The 18,283-nt window shown below is 48.0% G+C and overlaps 1 protein-coding gene across 1 annotated transcript; it reads left to right on the top strand.

The window, feature by feature from the left end:
* The first annotated feature begins 86 nt into the window (after positions 1-86).
* On the top strand, positions 87-18,197 carry LOC144166476 (uncharacterized). The gene is made up of 5 exons (XM_077695986.1): positions 87-251; positions 13,092-13,159; positions 13,376-13,470; positions 14,110-14,166; positions 16,281-18,197. The coding sequence occupies exons 2-5, from the start codon at positions 13,099-13,101 to the stop codon at positions 16,596-16,598; spliced, it is 531 nt and encodes a 176-aa protein (XP_077552112.1). The 5' UTR covers positions 87-251; positions 13,092-13,098; the 3' UTR covers positions 16,599-18,197.
* Positions 18,198-18,283: the final 86 nt, after the last annotated feature.

Genomic DNA, 18,283 nt, shown 5'->3' with positions numbered 1-18,283 from the left:
ACTTCGCGGGAAAAGCAAGGCTGGCCTGGCAGGACTGCGCCACTGCGCTGCTATCGAAATGTAGAGATGCGAGAAGAACCGAAGAACTTTCAGGTGTGCGCGAGTTAGGAGAGCGTCCGTGGAACGATTCACGTAGTCTTTCAAACGGCTGTGCAGCGTGGAACAAAAGGCGCTTGTTTTGATGTACTGCACGCTCCAGGTACGTTGAGGAAGAAAAGAAGCGCCGTGGGAACCTTGCTGCTCTTGACAAGGTACGGCTGAAGATTCGTGTTTCGCGCAGTACACGTGCTATTAGCCACAGCTCGCAGTTGCTCTTATTGTAAAGTACAAGCACGCAGAAGTAGAATCGTAGTTGTGGAGGTGACCACAAACTCAGCCGCTGTGGTCGAAAGCGATCAGCTGTAGAGTACGGCCCACTGTGGACAGGGAACACGCGAGCGCGTGGCCGGCGGTCCGCGGAGCGCTAGCCGGTCTGATGTTACTTTTTCTTACCGTATTTATTCGAGTATAAGGCGAGGGTGCAGTTTGGAGAGAAAAAAATCGCCATATACAGGGTGGTCGACGATAATTAGAACACTTTAAATTTTTTTCCTGAACTAACCGCCGCTCTGTTCGCGCTCAAACTTCACACGAAGGCCGCATTTTGTGGTCTATTTTGTTTGACACCGGGAACAACGACGCTACTTACCTGGTTATTCTGAAAATAAATAAAAAAAATTCCCGCGCCTTCCCGCGAGGGGAACACGAGTAAATGCAGAGCATTGGGGCCTCAGTACTGAAGGCAGTGTTGCTTCCATCGCTTCTTCCGTGATGCTGGAGTAGCAGACACGAGCAAACGTGGGCACGAGCGTCAACCAAGGAAGGAAGGAGCAACGCAGTGACTGAAGCACGAGCGACCGCTAGCCGCTATATTAGCAGCGCGCGCAGTAGAGGGAGAGCAGTACAAGGGGGGGGGGGGGGGAGAGCGCGCATGCGCAAGCAGCGCGCGCCCTTCCACGACCCACCGCGCTGCTATCACGCACCTGTTAGGCCGGGACCGCGACGGAGCGAACGGGCTGACTACGACGCATGCGCGCGCCATCTGCTGTTGAGAGACAGGAGGGAAGGAGAGGCGCACCTGCTGCGGACGCGAAACTGTTGACACCGTCCGACGCACGAACAGGCGAGGCTAAGAAATGCTCTGCATTTAAAACGATTCGCCTATGGGGAAATGGCGGCGAATGCGCGAGCCAGCGCAAGTTGATGATGATGATGATGACGTGGTGCCTTTCCTTTTGAAACGGGCGGCCGTTACAGAGACGGCCTGGCAAAAAAACACAAATTCACACAATTACAAGAGAACTACTCAGGTGCCGTCCCGGAAGAGGCTGGCTTTGCCCCCTCAACGCCATCTCCCCCCCCCCATTGTCATGGACACCTTTTCCTCAGTCTCTCACTGACGCTGTTCGCGAGCTACTTTGCAGTGTTGCATGTTGCCCTCCACTGTTCAAGGCGTCGCTTAGTTCGGGAAACTGCCGCAGCCTGCACTTCCCCCGCCGAGTCCTCGAAGCCAAGCGCTACTGCTAGTGCTGTCTGAGGCACAGACTCGCCCAGTTTGTCGCACTGAAGCACCAGATGTTCGATCGTTTCCTCGGAGTTCCCACACGCACGGCACAGCACACACGTCACTGTCGTGTCGAACACCTGTTGCCGCTTCAGGGTGCGCAGCGCCCCTGCTCTAGCCTCGAAAAGCAGGGCGCTCCCGACGCTATTATCGTACAGGCGGACCGCTTTGATGGAGTTCTTGTGTTCACGGTAGAGGGACAGAGTCTCCTTATCGGTCAGTGCTAGCTGCCATGTCTCGTCTTCCACCTCTCGGACTTTGTTGCACTGCCTTGGCGTATGCTCCGACTGATTGCGCCGGGATGGGGTCTCGTATGAGGCCAAACTTTTGCTCCAGGTGGTAGAGCCGCCGAGTCCATTGCGTGCGAAGACAGGTTGCCGGCAAGTAGTCAAAGACTCTCCTCGCCCATCTGTCCCGGTGCATGTTCAACAGGCGGTTGTAGAAGGCCAGCTTGCTTGAGGCCTCCCGAGCAGCAAAGCTGAACCACCCTAAGTCCCCTTGGACAGCTTCGTTAGCCACCCTGCCATGGCATCCGACGGCCATTTGGCCGACTTCTCGTCGTCTCTCAAGTACATCGCGGCCTCTCGCCGACAGGCACACCACTGCGTTTACAAATGTCAGGGCAGGAACCTGAACCAGTTTCCACAAGTCTCTGATCATTACAAAGCGGTTGCATCCTAATAGGCACCTGCGTCGCAATATGCATTGCGCTCTAAGAGCAGTTTTCCCCACTCTCTCTTCATGAAGCCCGAACAAGTCCATCTTGGAACGACGGCGCCACCTAGGGTATGCAAAACGAAACGCACGTTTGAGATTCACGGTAGGAAGGAGCCAAATGGTGCAGCAGACGATCAGAAATTGCACCTAGGAAGGAGCCAAATGAGCTAGCAGATGATCGGAAAACCCGCTTTCACATTTTCTTATCGTCTGATCGTCATATGGCAATGTTTGGAAGACGCGTTTAGTCACCGCCGCGGCTTGCTTTATAAACCCGTAGCCGCGCTGGTCGCGGAGGATATATGTAGCAGATATAGCGCTCATCTCAGGACAAGACAACCCAGCCTTAAATTTTTTGTCGGGTGCGGACCCCCAGATATACTTTTGTATTATATATGTACTTTCTTTGTAGAATGTTCGTGAAATTTGCGCGACATTGCTTGCCCAAGGTAGTGATCAATATCCGAGGTATTATGTCAGCAATCGTAACTGGCGTGCTGCCAGACATGAGTGCTCCGCTGGGATATATAAGCGCGCACAAATCCGGTTTGCATCATGGTGTATAGGCATATCATGGCCATATGAGGAAACGCTCCTTACAGAGACACTGTTAGTAAATTTCAGGGCAGTGGAAATACAATCAGTTCCATGCATATGGCGGCTTCGCGTCATTGGTCTGTGACACACACCTGGAGCACATACTGACCGAATGTACCACACTAAGATAGCGCCAGAAACGTTTAGCCTCTCATAAATACACCACATTTGCGAACCGAGCGATTGCTCCTCATTAATGTGTCTTTTGAACGCATGCAAACGGGAAATCTTAGTCTCGAACGTGCCCCAAAAGCAGCGGCGACTCCTGCGGCTGGTTTCGAAATGGACCGCTAGGGGGATTTCAGTGGCGCCCCTACAGGCAGCACTCGAGGCGTATAGTCGTAGCGGCGCTGGGCATGCAAACACTCCTTTTCCTCTCACTTCTTTCTCTCCCTGCTCCTTCACGGGGCTGCGCCTTCCCCCGTCATTGCAACAAGCTGCGCATGCACGAAAACGACCTCTCTCGGCCCGCTCGCAGTGGCTGCTCGGGCGCTCGTGGCATTTTACTTTGCCTACAAAACGTCTAGGGGACAGTGCAACTGCAGCGAGAACGACAACAGGGGCGCTTTTTTGATTTGCATTCTCGTTACGGGTAGTCAGGCTTTAGTCGCTTCGATGCACTCTGCTCGACAATGGGGCGCCATCTGTTAGTTTAACTTGTAACAGTGTGCAATGCTACATTTTTGTGGCCCTCTACATCAGCACCGCGACGTGAGTTTTAGTAGAACGTTTCGTCGTTTTTCCATTGCGATATGGTAACACTAATTCGCCATCTGTTGAATATTTTGCGAAGCGAGCTGCCCATTAGCCCTTATGCCAGAAGTGTGCCTAGAGCTTTTACGAGCACCCAAACCACTAACAAACGCCTTGGTGCCGGTATGGAAAGAAAAATGTGCATAATATGATACAAACATCATTTTACCGAAGTACGCACCCAGTGGAAGCATAGCAGCACACAACACCCTGAATCAAAAGAATCAGTTTGACACACATTCTATTCAACTTCAAGACAATCAAGAAATGATTTCGGACAAACACATCATCACGACATGCGCTTTGAGACCAAAGTGCAAAATTAACAGGCGATCGACTGCCTCCTGCCTGTTGTGAGGGTGGTGCTCGCTTCTTGCAATTTACGGGGGCAAACAGGTCATTTCACTCTGGCACAAGCTGAGGAGGACTTCAAAAGAATCGTGCACACTCTACATACCTGGTGCAGGGCAATTGAATCGTCGCTAGTGATAATTCCAACATAGTAAGCACAGTCAACCTTTAGGAGCACGCCGTCGCATTTCATTGTGAAGCGAACGCGACCACAACACACACAGCTTTGGCCACTGGCCTGGGTGCAAAACTTCGTTCAGGCAGACAGCGCTGCGTGAAGGAGCAGAGGCTTTCCAAAACAAGGCACTTTCATTCAATATTCAGTATGAGCCACGACAAGCTAACATGTTCATCTTGGGCATGTGAGTATAGAAATGTGGAAGCTTCAATGAATACCAAATATGGGGAGTAAGTGCTGCTGGATTTATTTGATGTTTCAATTAACAGGACTAGACTAACGCCCCCACTTCTTCTAGGGTCCATTCATGGTCAAATAAATAAAAGAGACGTGTACTAATAGGAATGTCTTTTGTCATTGTGTTCTGACTTTCGTTTCAAAAATTTTAGCTTTACAGCTATATGCTTGGAAGTCAATCCCAGCACCTGTACTCTCACCTAACTTGTGTACGCAAATAGGAGCAAACTCTGTTGTGTGGAGTTTACTTGTACCAAGTAACCCTCCCAAGGGTCCATGGTCAGTAGGGTTTTCTGAGCATCTAGTACACTCCTCTTTATGCGGGCCCTCCTCAGTGGAAAAATTTGTTTTAGCCAGCCATACTCTTGTTATACAGTCCGTGCCCACTGCAATGGACCCTCTTACTACAGACAATTTGTCTTTCTACACACCTTTCGCACCTCTGCACAGCGTTCATGCAGAGGAAAAGAATCGCCTTACGCTGTTTTCAAAGTTAAGCAGCAGCACTTGAAAAAAGCCTAGCACATGCTGTCGAGTGTGTAGAGGCACACACTTAAAGGGACCCTGCAACACTCTGAGCACTGCAAGTAAACCTGCACGACGTTTAGATTCAACTGAAAGGAATTCCTGAGCCAAATATTGCACGTGCACGTGAAGCGGTGAGCGCGCAAATCGATGTGAAAGACATGGAAAAACCAACCGCACTCTCTTCAGTTATCTTCATTATGCACCCCTGGCATGGCCTGAACGATGTTGAGGCCATCGCTGCCCATTGGCTGTCGCTGGTCAGCTTCACGGCTTATTTCTCACATTACAGCGATGATCCGCCGTCGTCGGTGCTGTGTATCAACCTCTTCTATGCCTGACCCTGTAGGCACAGATTTGACGTTTCTCTTGTGTTTTGAGTGACGAACTCAATACTCCCCTTTCAACCAGACCACTCGACAACAAACGTTTATTGCTTCAAAAATGCTCTAGCAGCCTGAGCGTGCGCTTGCGAGCAGGCAGCCATGCCTGCTTTTTTGTAGCACCAAGCCGGAAACAGACTCTCCTCCACGTTTCGGAGAAAAGGAGAAGACTGCCCGGCCTGTCATAAATCGAAGGCTGCCGGAGAAGACGCTGTGAGCCACCCCCCCTCTCCAAGAGAGAGCGCGCAGCTTTCGTCGCGTTGTCTGCGATCGAATTGAGTGGGAACAATTATGCGCGATTTCTCATCGCTGTAGTTTCGGGGATAGTGAGCGGATTTTCATAATCGTTGCGGGAGGAGATTGCTGGGATAATAGACTTTACCCCAAAATACTTTCCGAGTAGTCGATGGTACGTGCTGCAGTGTCCCTTCAAGATAAGCAAGTGCAGCAATGTAATTGGGACCAGCTTTAAAAATCAATCATGGCCAGCAAGTTAGCCAGGCTCTTTTCAAACTCTCCCTGATGAGGTAGGTTTACCAAAACTGTTTGTGAACAGTTTCGCAGCGTCGTTTGGTTTTGACTTTTCCACTGTCCCTTTCTCTCGTCCAAATATGCAGTGCACGTTAATATAGAATCCTAGACTGCACCAACTAGCCCGAAAACAAGCCTTTGTTAACTGTTTGTGAAACAACTCGGATCGCTACCTGACGTTCCCAAGGCAGCTTCCGCGTTTTTAATGGTCTTAGTCTGGTCAGTAGAACAACTGATGCGAAATAATCTGATGAAGGACAGCTGTAACATCGAAAGTTAGACCAGGTGGACTCCGCATGGCCAGCAGCAGATTGCACACAATGCGTGGGAACCATCCCCCTGCTTGAGGCATTTCTTACCTTTTTCATTGAACGGAATGGGAACGATGCATGCGTGGGATAATAAATGCCAAACTTCTCTGAACCCGAGTTCTTTATTACATAAAAGAACTGAGACGAGGGCAGACTCGACCTCCGAGTGTGCCACTTAGCGTATTCGAAAGCGCTGTTCTGCAGTCTCACTGGAGGCGCGTTTTTTGGCAGCGTCCTTATTCTTGGCTGTGTGCTTGAACAGGCTCGTACTTCTGGCAATGTCGCCGTGTTTTTTGCCATGTTCGGTAGTGTTAATTATGCTTAGTTTATCCGGCAGTGAAATCAGATGACATGCTGTAACCCTGCCGTTGGTCGCACACACAAAAAAAGTGCCACCAGCACTTGCTTGACTTGGCGGCGCCAATGACCCATTCTATGCCGACAATATTGCCAGACATAATAGTTTCCTCACCAAAATAAACAAAGAAAAAGCATATCGGGTGCCGGCACCACGGAAGCCTGCGATTAACGTTCAGTCAAGAAAATTTTCGCCCAATTTTCGCAAAATTTTTGTTATGGGCGGAGTGGATTCCATGTAAAAGGCATGGAGACCAGACAAACCAGCAGCTATGGTCTGTTGAAACCGGAAGTCCATTGTTACCAAATCCCTTGTAACAAGCGGAGACTGCTTTGAGCCTGCTTCAGAGGCGTGTGCAGTATTTCATTTCTTGTGGCACCAGACCCCCAGAAAGGGAGCGCGATATCATGAAAGGGGGAAAAACAGTAACAGTAGAAGATAAGGTAGCCCAAGCAAGGATGAAGTTTTCATTTTTTGCCAAGTCCTCTTAGGAATCTTACCTTTGTCTTAACAAATGAAACAAAGGCGCTAAAGCAAAAAAAAAAGTACAATTACCTCACTTCAGATTCAAACCTGCGGCCACGGGGCCAGCATGATTGGGAGCATGGATACCTTAGCCAGTCGACCACTCATACAAAAATAGCATTAGCGACTAAAACATGCAACGTAAAGGCCCGTTCGTATTTGTAGCTCAGTGGTTCAATCTTGTTTCTGCAATTTCTAATACACCCTGAACGTTGACCACCAACTTAATGTTTGAGCGCTTGTGCAGTAGGCCAGAGGTGAGTGCGTCCTGACAAGCAGCTGGAAAGGGAACATGGTTTATTGAACAACGCACAAGTGATTATACATGCGAGTGATAATCGTCGGCTATAGCCGTGACATGCACAGTACTGTTGCTAGCGCTTATTGCTTCCACTCTGCTATTTGTAGTCCTGGGCTCCAATCTTTTTTTTGTAATTTCTAATGCACCCTGAACGTTAACCACCAACTTAATGTCAGAGCACTTGTTCATTAGGCTAGAGGTGAGCACATCAAGCGGACTTAACAATGTTACAGCATTATTGATTGCAGGAAAGCAATTGAACTGGGTAATGTTGAAACTCTTTGGTGCACATAATCATTGCTTCTCACTCATTATTTTTACGCTGGCCGAGTAAAAGATTGGTTGATCATAATTTATGACTCCTCTAAGTTCATCATCATCATCACCAGCCTATCTACGCCCACTGCAGGGCAAAGGCCTCTCCCATTAATGCCCAATTATCCCGGTCCTGTGCTACCCGCGACCAATTTATCCCCGCAAACTTCTTGATCTCATCTGCCCATCTAACTTTCTGCCGCCCCTTGCAATGCTTGCCTTCTCTAGGGATCTACTCTGTTACCTTTAATGACCAACGGTTATCTTGCCTTCACATTACATGCCCTGCCCACGTCCATTTCTTCTTAATTTCTACTAATATGACCTTAACACGCGTTTGTTCCCTGACCCACTCTGCTCTCTTCTTGTCCCTTAATGTTACACCCATCATCTTCCGTTCCATTGCGCGCTGTCGTCCTCTAAGTTACTTTAGCCATTTTGGGATTGAGGGTGGTTCTGGGGGTTCACTGGCATGCGCAGGACTGTCACTGACTTTGCTGGAGCAAGGGACAACATGCTCTGTGGCTCCGTGCGTCCTTCACGCACCGACATTTGTCATTTTCACTTCTCACTTTTTACTTCTATCTCGATTTTACGAAGTAATTTCATGCGGCGCTTCCAATTTAACGAAGTCATGGCGAGAAAGGAAGAACGAAATTCTGGTCGAGGCACGTTTTATTTTGCCTCTCAGAGCCTACATTGAAAACATTCAGTACTCGCACTGGCTCTTAAAAGGCTAAAATGAAAGAAAAGCGGTGAAATCTGCGGTTGACAACAATTAAAAGCGATGAAAGAAGCTGCTCAAACTGCTAGTGGTCATGGATGGTTTAATAGTGCGGCTACCATTTTGACGTCTCCATCGTTGCCTACGCCAGCGCCCTCTATGCTTAGGCTGCCGAAGCCTACTTCAAGCTTTTTTTGTACGCGTCCTTGCTCACGGCGCTACTGCTCGAGGTTGTGCTTGCTGATAACCACATAAATATTTTGTTCGTGCATCATTAGGTGAGTCTTGTAAGCAGCACGAGCACACCAAGGGAAAGAAAAGTGTTCCGAACAAGAGCCTGAGGAAGTTTCGGTGAAACCGACGGCCACCGAAGTGATGGATGTCATCTACGTTCTGCGGAGGCAGGCAGGCGCACGCGAACGTTTAAGAGCAAGCCTTGTTAGCGCTGTCAGCATACGAGCGTCACTTAAAAGCCCACCCTGGTCAAGAAATGCCAAGCACTGCTTACGGACTTCTTCACAATGGCTTGAACATCAAGTGCTGGTGGCAATAAATTGCTCTCTTTGAACATAGTCATCTTCATTTCACCCGCATTCATTAGACGGCTGCGGTGCGGAGAAATCGGTTTCTTTAGGGCTCAGTAGGCATAAACGTAATTGTTTAATCGAATTTTGCCGCAAGATATTTAATGGAAGCTCTCCGCTTTAGAGGGAGCCCATAAGCGCTGCTCCACACAGTGAAGCGGTCCGCGTGTACTCCGCCCAACTCACAATCATGGCTTTATCTCGAGTGTCGTGGTTGCATCACGCGCCCATACTGCAGAGCCTTTGTACATGAAAAAGTCTTTCGAAAGTTTCATAGCAGCCTGTCGCTGTTGGCCCGCGCACCCCTCAACGCCGCGCCTAAGCCTACCACTGAACGGACGAAAAGAGGCGTAACTTCGAACCAGCACCTCGCCGGGGTGAAGTTCGCGGGGAACGGAAACGGGTTCAATTGACTAACAGCGGCGTTTAGTAGTGACTGAAATGAAAAAAAGAAAAAGTGGAAACCTAGTCTGCTATCATATTTAATGAGGCGTTGCGGAAAAAGCACCGGTTTTACGACGATACATGAACTACCGTCGGCTATCCGAATTCCATTGCTTAAGTGTTGAAACTCTTAATTCACAAAATTTTCGCGGCCAGTTTTAGTACAAATTTCGCATTAAGTGCAGTGGTAACTACATAGCAGTTGTTTCCTGGCTAGGGGCAAGGTTTTGAATCCTCAATAACTGGTTAAATGAACTGTAAAATCGAAACCTCGATTTTACGAAATTCTCGATTTAACGAAATTTGCGGCCCCAAGTACGACTTCGTTATATCGAGGTTTAACTGTACTTGATTTAAGCTTTATGTTATGTACCGACTGCAGCTTCATGAATTCAAAGTGTGAGCAAAGCAAATTTCGGGGCTGCCTTGATACTGAGGGTACCGTCGAACGTCACTTGGTCACTTGTACGTTAAACGGCAAGGCACTCTGGACCCCTTTGTTTGCCTTGAAAAAAAAAAAAAAAATGAAAGCCGGTGAAACCCTCATTGCAAAAAAAAAAAAGATTTGAACCATGGACTTTCAAAACAAAACACCAGCACACAAGCGCGCAACCGCTCGACCACACCAGGAGAAGACGCGAGTGCCAAGAATTTGGTACCCTAACAGAGGCTCCCAACGAATATTGTCGAGTGATTTGCTTTGGTCATGTTTGAGAGATTTGAGCCGTGGTAACGGTTGTTTCTTACGCCCCCATCTTGGATTCGAGGGCAGTTATGCTATTACTACAAGCAATGTAACCACAGCCCCCTTATTTGAGTCAAGATAAGCTATCGCAAAACCTCGGTCTTCCTTGCGCAACCCACGGTAGCAACGAATGGAATGGCATGCACCGCTAGCATTCTGGCGTTGATGAGGCTTGGGAACTGCCGGAACAACTGGCCCTGAAAGAAGAGGAAGGGCAGGACCCCAGCGCTGGGGAGCAGCTGGAGGAACTAAAGCAGTGCCTGGCAGAGTCTGAGCAGAAGCTCTTCAAGGCCCAGAAGAGGGTGCAGCAGCAGCTGGAGGGCAGGGGTGAGTGGGGGGGCAGGGGCATCATCAGGGGCTGCTGCTCATAGCATTCACCACCAAACCTGTTATCACCATGCACGGCGAAACCTTCAAAAAGTGCAACACTGAAAAACATGAGACAAATGGAACAACAGGACGAATGCTTACTCTCAACTGAAATTTAATCGGGAAAAACAAAGACCACATAATGTCTCAGTGACCAGATCATGCATGCATCATAAAAACAGACAAGGGCAACCCAAATAAAAACAATCGCAACTACTACAAAGTGTGCAACACACTAGCTGCCAATATGGGCAATCTCTTTTGCGTGTAATGAAATAGAAGCCTGGCTGACACAATTGTCACCTCCCCGGCTAATCTGGAACGCTTCGGCTTTTCCCTAGTCATTTGGTGGGCATGCTTAGCTACATTTGTGGTTTTATGACACGTGCGTGGTCTGGTCACTGGGATGTTGTGTGTTCTTCGTTCTTCCTGGTTAAATTTCAGTTGAGAGTAAGCGCTTGTCCCATTTTTCTGTTTGTCTCACGTTTTTTCAGTGTTGCGGTTTTTGAAGGTTTTGTTGTGCATATATACAAACTAGCCCAGCTTGCTATTAGCTGTAGCACGTTATCACCACACCTGGCCCTGGCAGTATCATGTGTCGAAAAAGAATGTGGGTGCTGGTGCATGCTGCCAACAGATATCTACAGTTGCAATGGGAACCAGATAACTTCTCACAATTCACTAATGCAGTGCACACATGTATACAGGTGGCATGAAACACGCTGCGGGCATAGAAAAACAGGGGGTAGACGTAGCAGTGAAACTATACAAGGTGGAGAGAGCCCTATTGTACTAGCATCATGGAGAGCAGCAAAAAAAGAACAAGTTACATCTGGTAAGGGGCGCATTATTTGAAGATAAGGCTTAATGGTTCCAATCGTGGCTGCTGGGTATGCATCAAAACTTTGTGTTAAGCAGATGTTGCATTCGTTTGAAGCTGGCAGTGTTGTGTTTGGGCCCAGTTGCATGCGTACCTGTGAAGTTTATATCTATTTACTTATGCAGCCCTTGCATCACACAACTACCATATTTACTCGAATCTAGACTGATACGTTTTTTACAAAGATCGTTTACGGGGGGGGGCTTATATTCGAGGATGCAGCTTTCCTGCCACTGCTAGACACTCAGCGGCATCTCACGGCCACAGGCGTGCAGGTATTCAATGAGTTTTCAAAACTCTATGGTTTTCAGGCTCCATTTTGCCTGCTTGAATGTTGCGAAACATATGTTGTGAATCAAGCCCTCAGTGTTCGGTGCTTGTTTCCTAACGTCGTCGCGTGACCTCGAGAAGCACCCATGTTCGCGGCACAATGGCCCCCCCACCAAGCGGTGCCACTACACCGCGGCTTTCAAGCGGAATGGAGGCCGAGAGAACTTCAAACCTCCAAGCACAGGAAAACTTTGGAGTCAATGAGAAGAATGCGCGCCGATGGTGGAAGCAGCAGAACGAACTTTTCAACTGCACCACCAAACGAATGGCCTTCACAGGACGCAAGAAAGGTCTTTACCACGAGGTAGAGAAGGAAGTCGCCGACTTTACCCAGGAGCAAAGAGAGGGTAGAATGCCTGTGACGATGGAGATAATACAGGCAAAGGCGAGGGAGATTGTTAACATTCGAGGCATCGTGTGGGCTCAGTTCAAAGCCAGCAGGGGCTGGATCTCTCGTTTTATGAAGTTGTTTGCGGCTCGGGTTGAGCCTGCGGGTGAGCATTGAGCATGCTACGACGAACACCGCAAAAAATAAAGTGCATGTTCTACTCTTGGTCCAGTGCCTTTTTTCATTCAACTTACATTTGAGGTAATTTTTTTTTATTTTCTGACCTTCTGACTTTAGGGGGTCGGCCTAGAATCGAAGCCGGCTTATATTCGAGCACATACGATACTAGCAAAACAGCACAGACAAAGTCATAGATAGCTTTTGATGCTGAAATCTAAGGAACGGACTTTCACACTCCTGTGAGCTCCCCTTAGGACACACATGCACTCGTATAACCCACTGCCATATTCCATCAAGGAGTGTGGCAACACTTGACAGGTTCACTACACTACTAGCAGAATGGGATGCAATGAAGAGCAGGAGAAGACACAGAACTCCATGAATGGACAGATGAGATGACAAAAACTCTGGGGAGGCAGCCCTTATCCTGCAGCTAAAAGCCATTGATGGAGATGGTGATTACGACCTGTTCGCATATCTGCCTCTGCCAATGTTGCAGTGACGCAGCTGATGCAGGAGTTGGAGCAGAAGGCGTCGGCACCACCCGCTGCTGCCAGCGTACCACCGCCTCCACCCTCACCAGTAGAGAGGTTCGTTGTACCAGTGGCATAAAATTACCAGATCTTGTTACCAGAATGCATGACCGTGCATGCAGGATCTAGAAACTGTGCATAGTTAACCCCCTTTTTATTAGTGCTTAAGAGGGAGAGAAAAAAAAATAGAGTTGCCAAGTGTGGGCGTTTGTTTACCTGCTAGCGGGCTTCTCTGGTAAGCACTTGGAACTCCAGCACTTGGCACTTTACTGTTCCCTGTTCCTCGCAGGTCCCTGATGGCCCTCATAGCCAGCACCAGGAAAAAACCTGCACCCACCACGGCTAACGCAAAGTCAAGTGAGCCTCTCTCTGCCTCTCTCTCCAAATTGTCAGTGAGACAAGTTTCTCTCAAAGGCTGCCTAATTTATCAGAAGTAGTACCACACAGCGCATGCCCCCCCATGTTTTGGAGCAATTTCTGCCACGCTTTGAGACGCGTTGTCTGAGTGACGAGACCGTCTTGTGAAGTGAGTGTGCCACTTCTCACACCTCCTGAATGGTGCTTCTTGCCCAGAGGAAGACCAGCTTCAGTGCAAGCTGACGGAGGAGTTGATGGAGCAGATCAAGAAGGGTGTCCACCTCAGGCCCACCAGGCCACTCCCGGATGAGGTAAGGGGGCGGGCGAGTGAGTGGGTGGGTAAGAGTGTGAGAGAGAGAGATGCACATTGCCCACCTGTGCCGGAAAACTTGGAACTGCCAACACTTGTCAATGCGGCCATGGTCTGTGCTGGCAGGAGATGAGGCCTGCAGAAAAACATCGCTACACAAGCGCGTTAGAGGCCACAAGCAAAAGGAGGACTGGCTTCAAGACCCAACGGCCGCCTTCACCTTTGCTGCTGAATTTTGTGCCCTCACTGTGCAAGTTATGGCCATATTTCCAGACATTTGAATTACAAGTGTCCGGCATTAAGCAGCTTGTTCAGCTTGCATTCCAGTTTGACAGGGAGTGTTCCGATCTGGTAATACAAATCCCGTGCGAGCTGGACACTTTACGTTGGAAAGAGAGAGGGAGTATGCATTAGCTAGATGCATTTCCAAAAAAATATGTGCAAATGTTAATGGGAAGACAGAACACACTTTTACCCCTAACACTTTGTCACTGACTATTCTGCGTAACTCGGAAACCTGTTCTTGAACAGACTGCATTTTTACGCACGCAGACCTGCTTTTGTGGGTTATGTTTCACAATGCCATGGCTCTGGGTCATTAACTAATGCCTGCGGGCTTTCTTCCTTGCCTGCAATCCAGGAGCAAGACGAGGAGTCGTCCCCAGAGCCAGCCGTCAACGAAGTGCTGAATATCTTGGTGAGTGGCGGTGCTGCTGAAGCTACCCTGTGGCAGGGTGTGGTAGCTTTTATTGAACAAGCAAATAACCATCACAAAACTAATATAAATAAGCGGCACTGTCAAAGCCAATTCAGTAATTGACAGCTACGACTGATTGCAAAGAAACAAGGGTGCATTATTATGTCCTCATTGTGCGCAAACCCACAGTGCAGAGGCTGTTTGCTAACAGCCTTGCTCAGTTGGACTGCCACTGAAATGTGACCAGAGGTAAACAGTTGGGAAGTGTGCTATCGCACGCCAACACACACTCTCATTGCAGGTGTCTAACTTGTCTTTGCTGCTTGCACATTGACTTCAGCAGGCTGTTATTAAAGTACTTAATAAGGATGTGAAACAAAAGCTCTAGGTGCAGAAGTTATAATGAGCTGACTTTTAGTTTGCCTTTTTGGGTGTGTTTGAAAAGAGACGCCAGTTGTCTCGCCACGAATGTGAGTGATAACGCTCAAGCGGTGGGAGCACTGCTTGGCCATTCTTGGTTATGCATTTCTATGGCGAGAGCGTTAGCTGCCCCACCTCGTGAAACTGCATCTGTTCTGTTGGTGTGTGAAGCCTGACAGTCGAAAGAATGCGGCATGGGCAAGAGCATTGCTAGGCAACGCATTTTCCAGGCGTATTGGGCATGCTGGACATAGCCGCTGCTGTACGTGCCATTGCAGAGCGCTGTAGCTGCACAGGTTGCACAAACGGCGACAATGCAAGGAGAAGTTTAGCTGGTTCCAGCTTGTGTGACCCTATCCCTAAATGAAACAGATCTCCTTGTTTCCATCAAGTTTCATTGAGGACTTGAGGACTGAAAATTTGCCATAAAAGATCAATTTTCCATGTTAATTTTATTTGCAGTCTACAGGCATCAAAGAATGTACATGCAAAATATTATAGCTGTACCGTAAGCATTTACAAAGCTATCTCTCTTTGAAGTTGCCTAAATGACCATTTTTACCAATGTTGTCACACTTAGTGCCTTGTTTTCTGAGGAGCAATTTTTTTCGCCATGAGGTTGGGTACAATATCTTGGGATGTACTGGTCAGATTCGTGTAATTTTTGCTGCATTCGAAAGCTCACGAACTGGAAAGTGCAATAAAACCACAGAAATAAAGAATTCCTTTCACTAGCACAATTTTTTATGCAGCTTGTTGTACAAAAACATTGGTAATTGATGACCTGCCATTTAACTCTTTTGTTACCGCGGGAAATTGACCAATTTTGAGGGGCCTAACAAAACAATTTTTCTGTGCCGTACATATTGGTTAGGCATAAAATGTATAGTGACATAAAATGCAGAAGATTACACACGCTTTCCAACGACGCAAGTTTCATAATTGTTTTCATAAATAATGATTGCGAAAAAAATTATCGAATTCGAAATTTTTGTCCAAGCATTGAAGAAAATAGTAAAAAGTAAGTTGTGTATAATAAGCCACCAGTAGTAGAAAAAATTTAGAATATACATTTTGTAGGTAAACATTTCAAAAACCCGTCCTAGAAAAAAAATTGAGTTGCACGGTACAATTTGTCAGATATAAAAGAAGATGTTAGCCCGCGTGGTGCCTGTGCCTTGTGGTGAAGCCCGACCACCATTTCAAATTTTGCTATTTTGGATGGTTCACTGGAATAACTCCGATGGTTTGACATCATTAAAGGCCCCAATTAGCCTCCACGGGATGTGAAAACACCTTGTCAGTGATTATGACTAGCACAATATTGAAGGTAAGCAAGCGATGCGAAAAAATCCGCTTGGAGTTGAAAACCAAACTCTTCGGTGGATGCTTGTTGACGTTCTGATGATCACTTATCAGTCAGAACTTTCATTTGCGGTTTGTCATCATCTTCCGACTCACTATGTCACTGTAAGTGCACGCTCACTTTCATTTCTTTTTACTATCCCGGCTGTTGCTCCCCCGCAATCTTTGTGCACTGCGTTCGCTTTGCACTCTCGGTACCACCCGTAATGAAAGCTCCGTGTAATTTTTCATGGCGGTGAATCAACAGTGACATTCTTTAGCACTCTGTGCACAGCGTGTAGTCTAAATATTCTCAGGTGGCATTAAGTGCCGCGCTGTTGTGTGTGCAGGTTCAACTCCTAGGCACCCAGGGCGGAATCCCAAGGTCTTCACCCCCAGTACCAGGAGGATCGTCATGCAACTGCGGGGACGAGAGGCAGGAATTCCGGAAGGCACTGTCGAGGTCTCGGAAACAACACAGTCTACAGGATTTCAGGCAGAGGGCTGCACTGCAAATGTTGAAGCCATATGTGACCCCAGCGTTTTCCCATCTCCTGGTTTGGATGCAGGGCAGGAAGGCAAAAGGGAGAAGGTGGTCAAAAGAGATCAAAGTATTTGCCTTGAGTCTGTATTTTAACTGGCCCAAGGCTTATCGGCGAATCCCTTAAGTGCTGTGTTTGCCACATCCGAGGTCACTCCGGAAGTGGGTGGCTAGAGTGCTCGGGACACGCGTAGTTACCTCTGGAGTGCTTATTGCTTTGAAAGATGCTGTCAAAGATGGGCCAATCAAAGATCAGGTTTGCATAATCAGGTTCGATAAAAAGTTGGGACAAAATTTACAGTACGATACCAAAAATGATGTTGTCGTTGGCTGTTCAGATGACTGCACGAAGAGGATAGTGGGTGTGGAAAACGCAGCCTTTGTGGCCCTCCTTTCTGGACTCTCAGTTACCTGGATTCAGCCTTTGGTTTTCGCAGTGGCCAAAACAAACTTGCATGCAGAGACTATCAGAAGACTGTTGCTTGCCTTAATCGAAGAGCTGAGAGAATTTCAGCTACTTGTTAATTAAGGCAGTGGTGTGCGACCAGGAATCAAGCAACATTTAGTTATGTGAACTGATAAATTTGACCCAACAAAATCCTTTCTTTCGTTCTAATGGGGACAAGGTTTATTTCTTGTTTGAAACTCCCCAGTTGACTAAGCCCACAAGAAATAACCTTGGCTACCCCCACAAGCTTTTAATTGGCAATGAAGTTGTGGATTGGACATACATAAAAGTTTTGTATGAAAGCAAAGATAAGCTGATCTCAAGATTGGCATCTAAATTGACTGACGACCACATGTACAAGAGGCCTTTTAACAGCACGAAGGCCAAGTTTGCAACACAGGTCCCTAGCGGACTGTATCCATGGCATTGTCTGTCAGGATTTCTGTTGGGGCACTAGATAGGGCTACAGAACATACAGCTAAATTTGTTGAGAGAATCAACAACCTATTCGACTGCCTCAACAGCAAATTCACCAAAATGACTGATCCTCGAAAATACAATTACGCCATCAGTGCAATTCCAAACATTTGGTATTTCTTTGTGAGGCACTCTATTTCACTGCAAGCTGGAGCTTTGACGTTTCCAAGCGCCAGCCCCACACAATTCGTGGCTGGCTTGTCACGGTACAGTCTCTCCCCATGCTGTGGGAAGACCTCTCCCAAAATTTTGTTTTCGGCTTTCTCCCGACTCGCAACCTGCGACAGGACCCTGTGGAGAACTTCTTTGGCTCCGTGAGGCAGAAGCATGGCTGTAATAAGCACCCAAATGTGTTGCAGTTCATTGCAGCTCTGAAGCACACTTGTGCAGGTAAACTGTCCAACCTGACATCTCGAGGGAACTGTGAAATTCAAGACACCTATGTGCTGGCTTGTCTGGCACAGGGAAACCTTGATGAGGCAGCTGTCTTGGAGGTGGCAGAATTTCCAATCTCCAGCGAGGAGTCAGGTGAAGGCCTTCCGGGCATCCTGGAACACAACACTTTGTTCTGTTTCAGTGGCCACCTCGTGCAGCCATTCCTCAAGGGGCGTCCTGCAGAGTGTGTTTGCATGCCACGCTTGAGGAACTAGCAGGAGGTCTTCTCTGGTTCCCACCTTATTTTAGCCTTGCTTAGGTCTCATGATGAGCCAGGTCGAGACTCTGTGGCCTGTTTGCAGCGCCTTCCCAAGGCTTCTTTGAGGCCACAGTGGACGTGGAAAAGGAATTTTTGGAACATGTGGGTGTCTGTGTGCATCTGCATGGCACAGTGGCAGCACTCCAGACTGCAGTGCGTGGAAAGCTGCCACTTGTCTTGTGCTGCAGCGAAG

This window comes from Haemaphysalis longicornis, unplaced genomic scaffold (genome assembly GCF_048455015.1).
Source record: "Haemaphysalis longicornis isolate Haplotype H1 unplaced genomic scaffold, Haemaphysalis longicornis Haplotype H1 scaffold_1, whole genome shotgun sequence".
Taxonomy (NCBI): Eukaryota; Metazoa; Arthropoda; class Arachnida; order Ixodida; family Ixodidae; genus Haemaphysalis; species Haemaphysalis longicornis.
This window is presented reverse-complemented; position numbering and strand designations above follow the sequence as displayed.